Here is a 16,920-nt window from a genome sequence, read left to right on the forward strand (position 1 = left end):
CTTTGGCCGTGACCGCCGACGCCTCAGAAAAAGCAAAAATTAATGAATAAATTATTTAAACGTGAGAGAAACATCTAAACAGGATAATATTTAAAACATTTTTTTTGCAAAAAAGAAAAAGAATTTTTTGATATATGCTAAAAATTACAAATAAAAAAAAAAAACGAAAAATTTAATACATACGTGATCGACCAAATTAATTTTTTTTCCCTTGGTAGCCACGCCTCCAGTTTTCTGTTGACAACGAAAGATAAAACTAACAATTATGGCTGAGCATTTTTATTCCGTCAAAACAGCACTTCGCGTAGGAATAGTACAGATTCTAGGTGGACTCATAAGTATTGGAATTGGAGCTTTTAATACAAGAAAGGAGGATCACGAAGCTTTTATCAAGTTTAAACCAGAGGGACTCCCTGTCTGGTCTGGAGTGCTGGTGAGAAAATGATGGAAATTTAATATCTTACTTGAAATCAGTCGTTACGAATGTGGAATTCTCGCATTTACTTTGCAGTGTAAACTAGATTATTTGCGAATTCGTTGAAGGTATGGTTAATCTTTTGGATCACTATAGGAACCAGTGAAAATTATCATGGAAACATCGAAACTCTTATCCTTGAACTTGTTGACGATGTTTTCAAAATATTTCATTTGTATTTTCGAATGTATATTCGTCCCTCCCTTTGATTAAAACTTTCGTCTAGAGGCTGTTTAAACTGATGTATGAATTCCGGGGTTTTAAATAGCATTCCTCGCTGTAAACATATTTTAAAATCCTGGCATGGATCAAAATGAGGTACAGTATATTCAAACGGCCATGAACCGGCCGGATATTGCGAAAACTGATCATGAGTTCTTTATTAACAAAGGAATTGAAATATATTACATTGTACGTTTTGTGGAAACCTTTAAACCGTTTAAAAATGTGAAAGTTCTTAAAGGAGTTTCCTTTATACTTTTCTTCAGGATCATTAAATTGAATTTCTTTTCAGAGTAATACCTTTAATACCACTTCTGTACGATCATGTAAAATAAATATAAAATATACATTTTTGATTTGAATTGTGGTCGCGCTCTAGGATTTTACATTCAGACACAACATTAGAACTGTCTTGAAGAATAATTAACAGCACTGCAGAATAGTGCTGCTTAAAAGATTGTATTTGAATGACCACACCTTTAAAACATATTGAGGAATAATTATTGATATATACGTGTAGAACACCACAGGCAGGAAAACACACTGTTCACACTTCAGGATTTCAGCAACAGACTCTTAGGCCCATTTCAGACGCCATCATTCACATGAGATGAATCAAGTTCAAATTTAGACCAACCCAAATTAATTAATCCCAGCTGAATTGATTCAGACATGTATCGAACTTAATTCAGCCACTACTATGACTGAAGAAAAAAATTATGCAGATTTGGGTCAATTTACGCAGTTGATTTGGCTCATGTGAAGACGTATGGCATCTGAATTAAAGCCGCTCCACAGCCTTTATTTATTCCTGACTTAAAGCCAGGCAGGAAAAATGGCTAAGCCGATCCGAATTAGATCAGCTATTCTGAATTTATTCAGATGTCGTACTTCACTTAAACTCAATTCATTCAGTTGAATTTAATTTGGAGCAATAATATCGTTAAAGTTGCTCCTTTATTCCTCAGGCTGAGCCAGGCATGAAAAATGGCTGAGCCGATCCAAATTAGATCAGCCATTCTGAATTTTTTCAGATGCCGTATTTCATAAGACTTTAATTTACAGTGTAATTCACTGAATTTCATTTGGATCATGTGAAGTATAGCATTTGAAGTCTGGGTTTGTCTTTGACATTAGAACTTCATCTTTTGGCACAGGTTTTGCTTAGTAGCTTTCATCTGAATGAAGTTCAGGATCAGACCTCAATGGAAACTTAGAAATAACTTAGTAAACAGCACCACATTCATGAAGCAAGTTAAAGTTATTATTGCTTGACCCACTTAGGTTGTAAGGGTACAAATCATCAAAGAGAGCTCCACAATATATGCTTGATGAGTAGTATTTAACATACTCATGAGGTGAATTAGGCAAACTTAAGGCTTTCATGTACAATGAATGTTTTGTCTCTAGCACTATTGATGCAAATGATGTACATATATCAGAGAATTGATTCTGCAGTGTATTTGTAGTGCTAAGTGAACCCATAAATTTTGCATTGAGCATTATTCCTTGTAAGGAAGTGGGCAATCTTACAAGGCAAAAGAAAAATCCATGGCATCTGCGGGAATCAAACCCACGGCTTCCAGATTTGATGGGAGATTATTGAGGCAAAGACTAATGCTCCCATGTGGCTTCATAGCTCAGTCAGTATAGCAAATTGTCGATCAAACTCCAGCCAAGGTCAACAATTTTTTCTTTGCCTAATGTGTGGTCTCCCATTTCCTTACTAAGGGTTAATGCTCAGTAGACATGTTTAGAAAATGTATGGGTTCACTTATTATTATTAAAGCATTTTAACAAAGACGGCAGAGTTTACATGTATTCTCTGATCCATCATTTGAGTCTTGAGTTCCTACTTTTTTGACATTTGCACTGATTTGTGTGTTTCATAAAATATCCATACCTACCTCAAGGGACTGGTCATGGATTATTTTGGAAATTGGCTAGAAGGAAGGGCCTTGACTTAAGCCGCCGTTACACGTTGAAACTTTTAGCTGAAACTTGTGTGCAATGGAGCTGCGAAACAAGTTTCAGCAGGCGTTGCACGGTGTAACATGGTTGGTTTTGTGAAACTTTTTCAAACTTCCATTGCAAGACAAGTATCACGAAAAGGAGAACCGCTTTCTACTTCTGCAACGGCTCACACCGGTCGCAGTCGTGAAAAAACAATAGTTTCACCGTGTAACACCACTTTGTGAAATTGTTTCGCAGCACCATTGCACACAAGTTTCAGCTAAAATTTTCAACGTGTAACACTGGCTTTACGGCTTGGCAACACCAACTGACCATGAAATTGTTATTTTCAGTTTATGGAGAACTTGACTTGTTGTTGTAATAATGCTGTTGAGGGAAAGTATAAACTAGGCTATAAATTGGAATTTCCTGAATATAAGGAAGGAAGGTTTAAACCAAAAAAAAAAAATGGTATAAATGGTTATTTTCCGGCACAACACATTTCCCCTGCCCTTTCTTCTGTTAGTCTGCAAGCAGCTGCAATTTTTCCTCAGATCTTTTGCATATTAAATTAAATTAAAATTAATGTATTCCTCCATCTTAATGTCATCATATTTCTTTCTGGTTTCAGTTTTTGATCACAGGAGGTGTAGGATGTCTTAGTTATAAGAGGCCCAAAAAATTAACAGTGAGTATTTCTTGTGTGGTATACAGCCATGTGGAAATTAATTCTTAATTTTTCATTGGTTTTCTACTCTGATCATGTCAAACTGGCACTGCCCAATAGGAGTTACAAGTGTCCAGTCAAGTTGTCACACTACAATTTTGAATGAAAGTGTTGGGAAAATTGATGTGGACCTATACAATTTCACTGCACTTGTGTATTATACACACGTCGACAATGCAACCCCTTACCCCTGATTAGTGATGTTCAATGCTGAAAAAAGGCTGGGCAGTCCTCTATTGTTACACCATTGAAAAAAAGGGGGGTAATTGTCCGACTGGGAGGGAGGGGGAGGGAGTGATTAGATTACATGTAACTATGTACTCTTGACTTCTGTCTGTCATTGCTTTCTTCAAGGGAACCGTAGAAGTCTACACAAAAATTCACATTTTTCTCACCTAGTTTTGTCCAAGATTGTAGCCTTTATGTTTGTGCAAGTGCATCCATTTGAAAAATAAAATTAAAGCTATCTAAGTTGAATGTGACACAATGCAGCCTGGTCACTGGCCTTCCCTGTGGATTATGCCATGCGGATGGCTACACAGTTTTTGCATAGGCTTTGTTGTTTGTTGTTTTACAGTACTCGCTTTGGTGACAGATCATTTTGCGATAAGGCCTCAGTGTTCCATGAGAATGTTTGCTTCCCAACCCCCTCCTCCCCCCTAATCCCCACCCCTTTTTTTAGGGTTATGGGAACTTTATCCTCGTCACAGTGCCTGGTGGTTGGTTGCTACTTACAGTGTTGCTATGGATACTGTTTGTGTTCAGCTGGTTGATTTTATGCATGGGACCCCACCTTTCTCTAAGGCACCTCCCCACACTCATCTATAATTGGCATTAATGAGTATTAACCCACACCACACACTGTGCTACTCCATGGATGAGTATCCCCCATCTCCAGATGTTATGTGTATGTTTTGTTTTTTTTCTGTGTATTTCTTAGTTTCTGTTGTTGTTGTTGTTGTTGTTTGTTGATGTTTTTTTTTTTTTTGTGGGGGTGGGGAAGTGGGGTGAGTGTTGGTGCTGAGTACATGTACTTCCATCTTACAAAACGATGGTGAGTGGTGGCTTTATACAAATGAAGATGACGGTTTTCGAGTCATGTACCAGTAAATGGATTAACCCTTTCACTCCCAGAAGTGATCAATTTGTAACTTCTCTGTACATTGTCAGTACATTGTCAACCAGACAGGTGATGAGAATAAAGATTATCATCAACTAGGTGCTATTGATGTACTGTAACACCGAATTCTGTGAATCATTCCGATCATTGGGAGTGAAAGGTTTCAAATAAACTGTTTCAAATGCCATTAAAATGCCTTATACTGGGAATTAAATATAAATTATTCATCAATCAATCAATCAGTCACCATCAGTCAGTCAAACAATTAATGGTAATCAGTCAGGAGAATTAACATTCAGATCGTGGGAGTGTCGGAAGGGTTAAAGTAACTGAACTGTCTCAAATGCCAAATGCCATATAATTAAATATAAATTATTCATCAATCAATCAGTCATTCTGAGTCAAACAATCAATAATTGATTGTTTGACTTACTGATTGATTGATGAATAATTTATATTTAATTATTAATCAACCATTTGCCCATGTTGTATTTTATTTCCACAGATTCATATTTTCTTGGTGTTGTGTATCTTAACAATAATCACAAGTATCTTAATGTTTTGGATCATGATGCCGCTGATGCTGTCGGGCAACAAGGAAGTAGCATGGAACATGTTTTTTGGGTCATTTCTTGGTGTTGTCGCAGTAACGTTTGTGGTTAGCATGAAGGGTTCATTTGTTGCGTTTAAGGCCTCATTTTTCCAGTACAATTGTTGTAGCAAAGCTCCTCAGTTGCAGGTTAGTAAAAGCTTGTCACACTTACTTATACATGTAAATGACAGGCCAGCTCATTTATAGTCAATTAACGTCACGCGTGACCGGTATTTTTGAAATTTTAACGGAGTTTTGAAATGTACAATTCTACATGTCAGTTTTGAACATCGCCAAACGAGATTTCCGAGTTCCCATATAAACTTCCCTAGTTTATTGACGGTATGAAGCTATGAATTTTTATTTACATTACAGCATTAAATATGTCAAGATTGAGAATAACAATTGTTTCCCAATTATTCTGAACGGAGTTTTGAAATTTACCTGTCAGTTTTGAACATCGCCAACGAGATTTCAGAGTTCCTGTATAAATTTCCCAGTTTATTGACGGTATGACGCTATGAATTTGCTTTACATAACAGCATTATTAAAGTATTTCAAGAATAACAATAATTGTTTCCCAAGTATTTCAAACGGAATTTTGAAATTTACGTGTCAGTTTTGAACATCGCCAACGAGATTTCTGAGTTCCGATATAAGTTACCCTGGCTAGTTTATTGATGGTATAAAGCTATGAATTGTTTTTTTATTACAGCATTAAGTATTTCAAGAATAACAATTGTTTCCGAAGTATTAAAAAAATGGGTCATATGGTATAATACAATTCCAGGGATTTGATTGGCTTAGCGGCCATGGTACTTAATTATTATACATGCCTGGGGAGTAGAAACCATAAAATTGTCTTAAGTTGTTCTTGCAAAGTGATGTCGGCAAGATCTAGCAATATTTCGTTATTGCCTTTAATGAAACAATAATTATTATTCCACTCACGTTTTTTGAATGTATTAAAGTTGATTATACCCATCTTTCATCTCATATCCATCATGGGCTCATGGAATAATTGTTAACTGCGACATCATTACTAAAATTGTGATATTTTATGGGTTAATAATTATTTTTTCAGGATTCTCGACAGGCTGTGGAGCTTAATTCGTCATCTGCATGTATGCTTCCATCAACATCTGTTGCGTTAGAGAACACACGGGAAGAAATACACGTACGAGAGGAAAGAAGAGTAAGTGAATGAAATATGTTGGATGCTTTCTCCCCTAATATTTTACGCTAAGCGAGATGCTAAATTCCTTCTTAGGCCATCCCCTATTTCTCCCATTTACTGTCATCCTACAAATACGTGTTCCAACTGTTGCGGAAAGCTCTCCGAATCTACTGTACCGAACAAGATGTCGACTGGTAGATTTACTCATGATTCTTGGCCTACGAAAACTGTTAAAGTGCACACAAAAACGCACGGATAAGTTCTTAAAACTTCAAACCTTGCATACACAATGTTGTTAGTACAGGGACGAATTTCACAAAGAATAATGGCTTTCGGTGTGCCTGTTAGCTGTGTTACGTTTGCAAGGTATTGTGGTAAAATGTAACGGTATTGTGGATGAATTTTTTACGGCTCAAATTCATGGACACACTGATATCCTGCACAAGCAACGCCTTTTCCAGCTTTATTTCATCCGTGGCAACCCGGAAAAGGCGTTTGCTCTCGCAGGCTAACACACTAATTACTGAAGCGTAGCCGTACCCCTCAGGGGCCGGGGCGGGGAGATGGACTCTTAGTTTCTTTATGCTATGAAAACAGGGCTCTGCGCCGGCTGTGTGCGCAGGTAGAATCTAACCTTAACAAAGGTCCCGCACAATAAAAGGATAGCTCCTCCCAGCTTTTACAAATGCATGTAACCACTGCTTCATAAATCAACGCCTCACTAGTGATGGCAGGCAAAGTGAGAATAGCCCGCGAGCAAGCTCTCTTTTTTAGGTCAGTCGCGAGATGATTGGGGCTGGCCAGCTCGCGCTATGGACGCTCCACAATGCATTGCAATTCAATATGGCCGCCATTGAATTGTTATGAAAATAAAACGGTTTTTCTGCATAACATCTGCGCCTGTGGCTAACTTGTGCCGAATGTATGCCGCCTGATTTGCATATGTCGACCGACAGCCTCAGAATATTTTTTATTAAGTTAAAAAAAAAAAAATTAATAACCGTCCTGTAAAAAAAAAAAATAGATAAAAAAAAAATAAAAATAAAAATAAAAAAAAATTCTGATGCCACCAAATTAAGGATTACTTTTCGACGAAAGCTTATTACACTGAGTAAAGGACATAAGATTCGCCTATTGGAAGCAATATCGCTTCTTTATTCTTTCATGCTCCTTTCATATCTCGAAATAAGGAGAACTTGTTCCTTATTTACCGAATAAAAGATAGATTTTAAGTGCTTTACACATTTGAAGTCTAGAAAAACTTCTACTGTATGGACTCACAAGCTAAGAAAGAGTGATTCCACTCTTCAGAAGCCCCATGAGTGACAAAAGGAGCAGATGCTTGACGATAAACATATCCGTGATGCAAATGATTGACGTATTCACTGACGCGAGTGGTATAATGATATGATACACGAGTCAATTATAAAAGAGACATTTTATGAGAAAACACCAAAAAAGGGCATTAACCACTCTAACCTTACAAAATCGTACCTTTACTTACAGCGATTGCGAAACAAATGATATTCTCTATTTAAAAAAAAAAGGCAACGACAGGTTTTTACTCGAATGTAAGACATGTTTTGGTGCCAGTCCACCCTTCATCATCTCTGGTTTATCTGCCGCCATTCCGCCCACTTTATGGGTCTCGACGTTTTAAGGGGGACTTTATACAGACGGACTACATCACGGTTTTTGGAAGAAGTAGAAGCTGTTGTTGAAACACGAATCGTTGAGAAATGTTTACCCCAAGAAACATTCCTTCTAGTTTATAGAAACATGCACGAATTTTCAAACTGTTCTTTTATTTATTTATTTTTATTTTATTTTTCTCGTAACTGTCAGAAATTTACCATGTTTCCATAGAGAGATAAAAAAGACCGGTCTGTTTAAGCCAATAAAGCGCGTGCTTATTTTAGGTTATATAATACAAAACGCAGTATGCAGTTTCGTTAATTCCCTATTTCATACATTTAACATACAGCTGTCGGTTGTGACACTGGAGTGAATTTCAATCAAATTGCGCGGCGCAATTTCATTGTGAAACGTATCGCTGGATCTGAATAATTTTTTAAAAGTTCACCATGGCCGAAGAGTTCTGCAGTTACTATTTGAAGGTTCTTGGACAAGTTGTTCAGTTTCACAGGTTTACCCTGCTCTCACTGTGTGTATTACACTTTATTTTTTCTCCCGTGGCAACATTTGGAAATATTCTTGTTATTCGCGCCCTGTGGAAAGCCTCATCGATGCCCGCTAATATAAAGAAGTTCTTCTTGAGTCTTGCTGTCTCTGATCTTGCCGTTGGATTGTTCGCCCAGTTAATGTACGCAGTTGTGTTAAAGATGGCAGCAAATAGAGGTCATAACTTTGACTTACTCTGTCCAACAATTTTAACTGTTTGTTGTTTCTTTTTATTTCTTCTCGCTTGCGCTTCACTTCTGAATGTGACCGCCATTGCTGTTGATAGACTCCTCGCTATTAATCTTCATCTACGATACCGAGAACTTGTCACTTCAAAGCGTGTCATAATAGCCTTGGTATCAATATGGATCGCAAGTGTTGTCACTGCTTTCCTTTTCGTAGCCGCAAATAGTGGCATTGCCATATTAGTTGTTATTTGTGAATTCGTTGGATTTCTCTTGACAACAGTAGCGTACATTCATATTTACAGAGTTGTAAGACATCATCAGAATCAAATCCACAGTCAACTTCAGCAGCAAAATGCGCAAGCAAGGGAACTATTCCGGGAGAAAAAGTCCGCCTTCAATACTGTACATTTCTACGTAATTTTTGTCGCATGTTATCTCCCGCATTTCTGCTCTGCAATATTGTTAACGATAAACGGCGCTCAAAATTCCTTTATGTTCGCTTTTAACGTCACGTTGTTTTTCGTTCTTCTCAATTCGTCGTTGAATCCTCTAGTTTACTGCTGGCGATATCGAGAAATTCGTCAAATTATGAAAAGCACAGTGAAAAAAATATTCCGCATCACCGAGACTTAAGGTGGAATAAAGATGAATTTGCATTGTGAGTTATTAAGCTGAGTGACTTGAATGACGTGAAGCTCTGTTAGTTAACCTGACGTCGAATTTGAACGTTGATCATTTTTCACGCCAAAAAGGAAGGACCCAGAAATACTATTTCTTCGAACAGTTCGGCGGAGTCTTCTCCAGTGGAAAAGAGATTAAAGAGTTGTGTTCTTGGGCTAAAACATCTGGCCACTGAGATATGGTCATGGAAGGCATCGGTACGAAAACTGATTTAGTGAAATCTAGGTTATCCGACATGAAGACTAAAGTGGAAGAACTAAATTTTGCAGCAAAAGGACTGCAAAACAATGTGACATGTTTGGAGGAAGAAGGAGCCTGAGCTAAAACAGAAACGTTAGACGAGAACTGTTCATTTCGATGGAGAAAACTTTTAATTCGTAGACCAAATGATGAAGCCTAAGGCAACGTTAACGACATACGGAAAAAAACTGCTGTGTTTGGAGACTTCAGTAGAGTCGAAAGAAAAGTTAAAATAGAAGGAACAATCAAAGCTACGCAAGAGAGGGAAAATAAAAAAAGAGGTCTTAACTCAAAAGGTGTCGAATTTCAACGTGTACATCGGAGAGGCACAAGCCTGAAAGAAAGTGGGTAAAAGGAAGAATACAAAGTGCACTTTTTATAAGGTTCTGTGATAGGGAACAGGTGCCTAGTAATTAATTTAATTGGAGGGAATACTGCAAAAAACAAAACCTGAGTTTTGGCCTCATAGATTTGCATAGTTTTTAAACCTTATTACAGCAGTTATCAACGAGATGAAGCTGGCGACCACTGGGCAACAACATAGGAACTCCCTGCAAAGACTCGCCACAAAATAATCTATTGAAATTTGCGCGAAAGGCACAGCGCCTAAGTTCTCCCTATTTTTCTTCTGTGTATGCGTATTATAGCCAGCAATGGGCAAAACTAAAGCGTAGCGGAGTACTCTTTTGTTCCTCTCTCGATTCTTCTCCGATTTGTGAAGTTCATTATCGATCGAACCAGGAGCTATTGTCACTGTCTGCGAGAACTTTCTTCTTCCAGTTTAGGCACAGGTACCCCAAGCTCTGTGAGAGATATAGGCCGTAACCTTTGAGTGAGTGTTGTAATTTTGAGCGTCACGGCGAGCATTGTGTAACCGCGAAATTATAAGGATTTGTATGTACTTCAATAAAAATATAAGGCTAAATTGCTCCAAAAACCACGTATTAGAAAGAACAACAGACAAGGGAGTTCAGGTAGGGATATTTTTATTGAAGTAGGAATCTTGTTTTCCCCATACAAATCCTTATAATTTCGCCGTTACGCAATGGTCGCCGTGACGCTCAAATTACAACACTCACGCAAAGGTTACGGTCTAAAACTCTCATAGAGCTTGGGGTACCTGTGGTTTAGGTTCCTGGCTTTGTTCTAGTTTGTATCCAAGGACTTTTCTTTCTTCTAGAAGTTTTCAGGACGTCAAAATTCTTCCTCACTCAACGGTAATTTTTTTAGGAGCACGACACTCGAATGTAAACAAAAAAATGCGTATGAAATGTAACGGAATCTTCCGTCTAAACTCCTTTGCAGTAGAAAGGTCTTTGAGAGTTCGCGTTCTTTGGAAATTATCGCAACTCGATGGTTAAATTAATTTTAATTTTAAAAGTTATTATACTTATTTACTCGCGCAGATTTTAAGATTTCAGTTTTCTGTTTTCAAATTGTTAAATCAATAAATGAACTTTGATTTGGCTGGAAAAAGTGTCTCTTTCGTAAAAGAAGCCCCATGAACCTTTGGAATAGCCGTAACATTTTTAAAGACTTGAATATTAGAGGAATTCGTGATCTCAACAAGCCGTGTATTGTTAAATTTGGTCAGTTTTGCCACAAAAGAGATTAAACTCCAATTTATTTTTCACCTAAAACAAAAATTCACCACTCAAATGTTTTGTTTTTCTTATTATTACTCACTTAGTATCAGGACAACGTACGGTTGTTTCCACTTTTCCACCGACACATTTCCATATGTTTGGACTGTATTCCCCAAGAAATTTCACAGAAGCCCATACAAAGCCTCTATGTCTGTTTACCTGGTTTACCCTGGACCGAGCAAGGTCTCTTTTATAGGTCAGCCGTGAGAGGATTTGGACGGGGTTGGTCCTTTCTCCCTCCCCCGCCCCAGATCGCGCTATATCCTCTCGCCGCTGACCTAAAGGAGAGCTTGCTCGCAGGCTAAAGTGGGAAAGAAGGTAGTCAACTGTGGTGAGATAGTATTTCAAGAAATCAAGCTAAAAATGTCTTTCGGAAGATGATCTTATGCTTGAAGAAGATTTTGGACGAAATATATTGCAATCAAGCCACGCTCGTCGTAAACACTCGTGCGTCTTGCTTTTTGACAACATGCAAATTTCAAATTGATTCTGTCAATATTCTATTCTATCTTGTCGCGCGGACTATGCAATGTTGACAGCTCAGCTCCTGCAGTAATATGGCAAGTGGCTTGGCCAACCCAACGTTCCTTTTATCGTGCGGGCCCTAGCCTGCAGGCAAGCTCTCGGGGAGGGAAGGGGAAGGGAGGGGAGAAGCCTCCCCCACCCCTCCCGAGAGCTTGCTCGCAGGCTGTGCGGGCCCGTGTTTAACAGAACCTTAACTAATGATTTTCCTTGCTGTAGATATCAAGGACATCAAGGTCATCAAGTCAGACGTCTTCCAACCGTCTTCCATATTCAAACCATACGCAGCGACACCACAGACCAAGAGGCCATTCAAGCCAGAGGGGGGTAGAGAGAGAAGCAAGAATTGCACGCCATGACACTAGACCCCCTCCTCCCCCGTACCAAACACTAAAGCTTCCTCATTTGCCTTCTTATACGGAGGTTGAAGTTTCCCCTCCACCTCCGCCATATACCGAGAAAAAGGATGGCAGATAACCTCGACGCAAGGCGAAATAATTTGCGGTGATTAGTGATGGACGAAGTTCAACCTTGTTACCACGAGAGCTAACGCGCCATATAAAGTTAGTCCTATTAGCAAGTTGGTTTTAAGATGAAGGAGTTGGCTGTGCCAGTTCTTGTTCTGTCGAATCTAGCGACCGAAATAACGAGTTGGTCGTACCAACAGGGCTTTAATGCAGTGTTCTTTTGTAGACTGTAATTATCTCACTACAGTGATTTTCGGTCGAGTATCGTTAAACCAAAACCAAAGTTATTACTCTGGCCAATCAAAATTGACGCAAACAGCTCAAGGAACCAATCAGAATTCAAAGTGAATGCGTGTAACCGGCGAAAAGCGCGGGAAAACGCGTGCGAGCGAGGCACGATTGTTTTTGGTGCTGCATCTCATGAGTGGTTGAGAAAGGGACGCGTGTTTTGCTAAACAATCACATTGAGTAGTAGAACGATTTTCATTTCACTTGAGCTGCCAAAAGTAATCCGTATTTGATTTGGTTTTGCTTAACTACGCTCGCTGATTGGTTAGCAAACTCGTTCCACTTTCTCAGCCAAAGAAAACCAAAAGCCATCGTGACTTGCAATTGCTACCACCCGTTTTCCCTCGATTTACGCCAGTTATATGCTTTTACTTGAAATTCTGATTGGCTAATTAGACTATTTGCGTCCGTTGTGTTTGGCCAGAGAAATTACTTTGCTTTTGGTTTTGCGATCCTCTACTGAAAACCGTTGTATAACGCCTTTCATTTCTGAGCTGTTCTTATCATTATCATTTTCGTCAAATTCATGCATCGTGAAAGTTTGGCGATTTTTTAAAGTGAAGTGAAATCGAAAGGGATTTTTGCGCGCTTACCATGACACAGAATTGGGTCGTGACAGAAGTAATGACAACCGCAGGTTTGCTCCTACCAATAAAACTATTTCAGATTGGATATATTCAACTCTTTATATAATTTTACACATACTGCGCGTGGAATTTTACCAATTGGGTTTAAAAATATGAGTAATGCGGGAAATGTCAACGCGTGTTGTCTGTAAAACCGTCGAAGGGTTCTGTAAACCAGCCTTGCTCAATATTCACTGATTGTAATCAGTCGCGGCCCGCGAAAACAAAAGATATACTGAAGCGCAGCGATAAATCGGCTTAAAGAAGTCACTCGATCCAAAACGTTACACTGTATATTCAAAAGAGCTGTTATTGCCCCGAAAATGGGACCTTTCCAGGAAGCAAAACGGTTTTTAGGGGAGCTAATTTGGCTGTCATTGCGGCCGCCATGTTGAATTTCATGACGTCATACGGTTACCTAATAGCCCTTTTCACGATTAATTTTTCTCATTTGCATTACAATGTTATCGAACGTGAATGCGAGGCAATTTCGGGCTAAAACTGCAAAATAGCCCGAAATTGCCTCACATACATGCTAGATTTCATTGTAATTCAAATGAGCAGAGTTAACCGTCAAAAGGGCTATTGTTTCACACATAAGACCTTCTGCTACTAATGGACAAAATCCAAATAATCATATCCAATTGTATTGTATTGTAACATCATCTAGGTAACGTTCAGTAAACGTGCTAACCGAGTGAGAGAGTCATTCTAGGTGAATATGTTTAGTTTGATCATGAAATAGCTAAACAATTCGAAAATCGATCAGACTCAAACCCATGCTGTGGTAACTTCCAAAACATTCTAGACTAAAAACTCGGAAGCTTCAAGAAGCCACACGAATTGCGAGGATTTCTAAATCCTGAATCGATTTTGCTTAAACGCAAATTCTAGTCCGCTACTTTATCAACTTAACAAATCAAATGGTTGCTTGAAATAATGCAAAACACAAATGGCTGCCATCATTAAGTTAACTTTCTCGTTTCGGTTAATGTTGACAACTCTCGCGTTTGGGCCATGACTCGAGCTGATATTCCTCGTCAAAGCTCTCACACTCGGTTAATACGACGTTTGTTTTAAAGTCCTCAAAACTCCTTCGACTCCGTTACCTTCAAGACGTAAAAACGTAGCATAATAGGCTTGTACACCATAATGGTTCGTTTACGATAACGGTTATAAGTGCTGTTAATGTACGGTTTTCGCATCGTATGTTATACTTTTAACCTTTAGATAAACGGTCTTTAGTTTTGGTTTTCTTCTTCTTTTTTTTTTTTATAAAACTTCTAGATGTAATGTATCAAACGCGGGGAAGAACGTTTTATCCGATTTCTAAACATTAAGAAGTGGATTGAGAATACGAGGGGCAGCCGAGTTGTTTACCCTTTAACCCCCAATATCAAAGAACAAATTCTCTTATCTTCTCCCTATACTTTTCTTATAAAAGCACTGGGGAGAAGTTATTAAATTTCAGAAAATTCACCCTGGGTGATAATATCCTTAATTCTCATGACGTCAGGTGTTGGATAAGCATTGATATTACAAGGAGAAATTTGATGTTGATCACTGTTAGAGCGTAAAGGGTTAATCAACTTTGCAAATCATGAACAATTCTTGGAGAAATTCAAAGCAAAAGTTCACCAAATTTTGTGATAATTTAGATAACAGTCCCAACGCTGATTCCCTTTGTTTTATCTCATGAATTATTAAGGAGTTTGAGAATGTCTCATCCAGAACAGATTGGCCGATACGAAAAGGCCGTCTTTATGAAATAGATTTTTTAAATAGCTGTAAATATGTGAATATGTGCCAGTGGTGCAGGTAGCTGGCTCGAATAACTGTTGTGAAAAAAAATTGGAATTAAAGTACTAGCTTTACATTTCTTTGAATTTCCTAGAGTAAAGAGACAAACGGTGATAATTAGAATAAAAAAAATTAGATGTACTGTGTTTTATTTGGATATTATGAGTTCCGAGTCTTGGTACCTCTGGTTAACGTTGGCGCGTCAAGGTCAAATGTTGAGGAATTCGACGAAATTATTACGATCTATTATCCAGAAATAAATACGAAAGAGCGGGCTAGCTTTGCAATAGGCCATTTCAGAGTTGCTGTGACCCTCAATATGAAAGCGAGGCTAAGTGCAAAACTTTTCATATGAAAATTAGTTTTGTCTGCATGTGAATGAAAACTAATTTTCATAACAAACATTTTGCACTTAGCCTCGCTTTTACAATGAGGTTCAAAGCAACTCGGAACTGGCCTATTGTAGTCAAGCACTCAGGTGGTAAGTGATGAAGAGCGGTGGGGGAGGGGGTGGGGCAAAGGCAGGGGATTCGTCACGAAAAGATGGCGGTGGTATATTTTACCACAATATCTTGCGAGCCTAACAGCCAATAGACACAAAGAAAGCCATATTTTAATTTTTTTTTTTTTTTTTTTTTTTTTTACGAAATTCGTCCCTGTGATAGCAAACATGTGTTGCTAGGTTTAGAGATTTTAGAACTTTTCTGTGCCTCTTTAATTTGTTAGCGTTTACAGGGTTTTTCGTAAGGTACGAGTTTTGGTAAAGTCGCCATCTTTTTCGATACAGTGGATTGATTGCAATGAAGGGAATTTTTGACCATTTTAGGGGACGTGACAAATTTTCAGTGACTTTAAGTGACTCTTGATCATTTGAAAATGCACTCAGGTTGTTGGTATTTAAACCGAAAACCTCAGTGAAGGTGACGTTACGCGAGATAATTTGCAACGACAATTTTCAGCGCAACGCCGTCACGCAGAAAGTTGATGCCGCGACACGGGTGCGGCTACGATTTTGAATGGATCTAGCGCGAATTAGAATTACCAATCAACCTTCTTTCAACGGTGAAAGCTTGGGTTTACCTGACAGCGAAGCACTTCAAACAACTGGGTAGTGTTCCAGATGTTACCCTCGACCGTGTGTACGTTGCTTAGAGCTCGACGCCCACAGCTTACCCCAAACAAAAGTACAACTAATTTTTCCAGCCGACCTTCCCTTTAAGCACATCAACTCGCAACCCGAGGAGGCGATCAAAATTCAAGCAAGTTACCTCTGAAATTGTCTTCTCTTTGAGGTAAGCCAACACGCGGCAGAACCACCTGTTGGAAAGACATGGTGACAACGGAAAACGCATTCGGTGTGGACGGGGAGCCTGGAGAACCAGTGAATAGAGCTTTTGGCTCCGGGGGGAGGGTACTCCCTATTAAAGCCTATACGGGGAGGCTCCACCCGAAAGGGGTACCTTTTTCACTCTTCAGGTATATGAAAGGGTAGCGATTTCACGAGTCAAAGTATATGAAAGGGTAGGGAAATCTGCCATTTAGGTATTTAAAAAAGCCTTTCATTATTTTCCAATGCAAGGTATACGAAAGGGGTACCTTTTCTGCCAAAGATGGTATATACAAGGGTAAGGGGTCGGACCTCGGGGCTGAGCCTCCCCGCATTATTTTTTTTTCAGTACGCCCCCCCCCCCCCCCCCGGGCTTTTGGTAAGTGTCTTTATCCATCTAACGAGGATTTACGCAGATCCGAGTATAACTAATAGCCTTCATAAAAGATAATGAATGTCAATCACCTGATAAGGTGATTTGGCCATTGTAACGACATTCGAGTGCCGACGTTTCGAGCGTTCGCCCTTCGTTGCCTGACGAAAGGCCAACGCTCGAAACATTGGCACTTAAATCCCTTTACGGTGTTCCAACTACCTTATCAACTCTGTTGATAAACCAAACATTCGTTACCACTCCCCACCAACGCAGCACCACAGTTTCTATAGAAACGAATCCCATGCCTTAACG

At 38.9% G+C, this 16,920-nt stretch overlaps 2 protein-coding genes across 2 annotated transcripts; both read left to right on the forward strand.

Annotated features, from left to right (window-relative positions):
• The first annotated feature begins 244 nt into the window (after positions 1 to 244).
• On the forward strand, positions 245 to 13,477 carry LOC146474578 (uncharacterized). The gene is made up of 5 exons (XM_085116897.1): positions 245 to 433; positions 3,282 to 3,338; positions 5,003 to 5,236; positions 6,174 to 6,284; positions 11,944 to 13,477. Exons 1-5 carry the CDS (start codon positions 266 to 268, stop codon positions 12,199 to 12,201), a joined length of 828 nt encoding a protein of 275 aa, XP_084973023.1. The 5' UTR covers positions 245 to 265; the 3' UTR covers positions 12,202 to 13,477.
• Positions 7,913 to 11,913, forward strand: LOC146474579 (melanocyte-stimulating hormone receptor-like). Its single transcript, XM_085116896.1, has one exon. The coding sequence runs from the start codon at positions 8,351 to 8,353 to the stop codon at positions 9,266 to 9,268; it is 918 nt and encodes a 305-aa protein (XP_084973022.1). The 5' UTR covers positions 7,913 to 8,350; the 3' UTR covers positions 9,269 to 11,913.
• Positions 13,478 to 16,920: the final 3,443 nt, after the last annotated feature.

This window comes from Pavona decussata, unplaced genomic scaffold, assembly GCF_977016875.1.
Source record: "Pavona decussata unplaced genomic scaffold, jaPavDecu1.1 SCAFFOLD_88, whole genome shotgun sequence".
Taxonomy (NCBI): domain Eukaryota; kingdom Metazoa; phylum Cnidaria; class Anthozoa; order Scleractinia; family Agariciidae; genus Pavona; species Pavona decussata.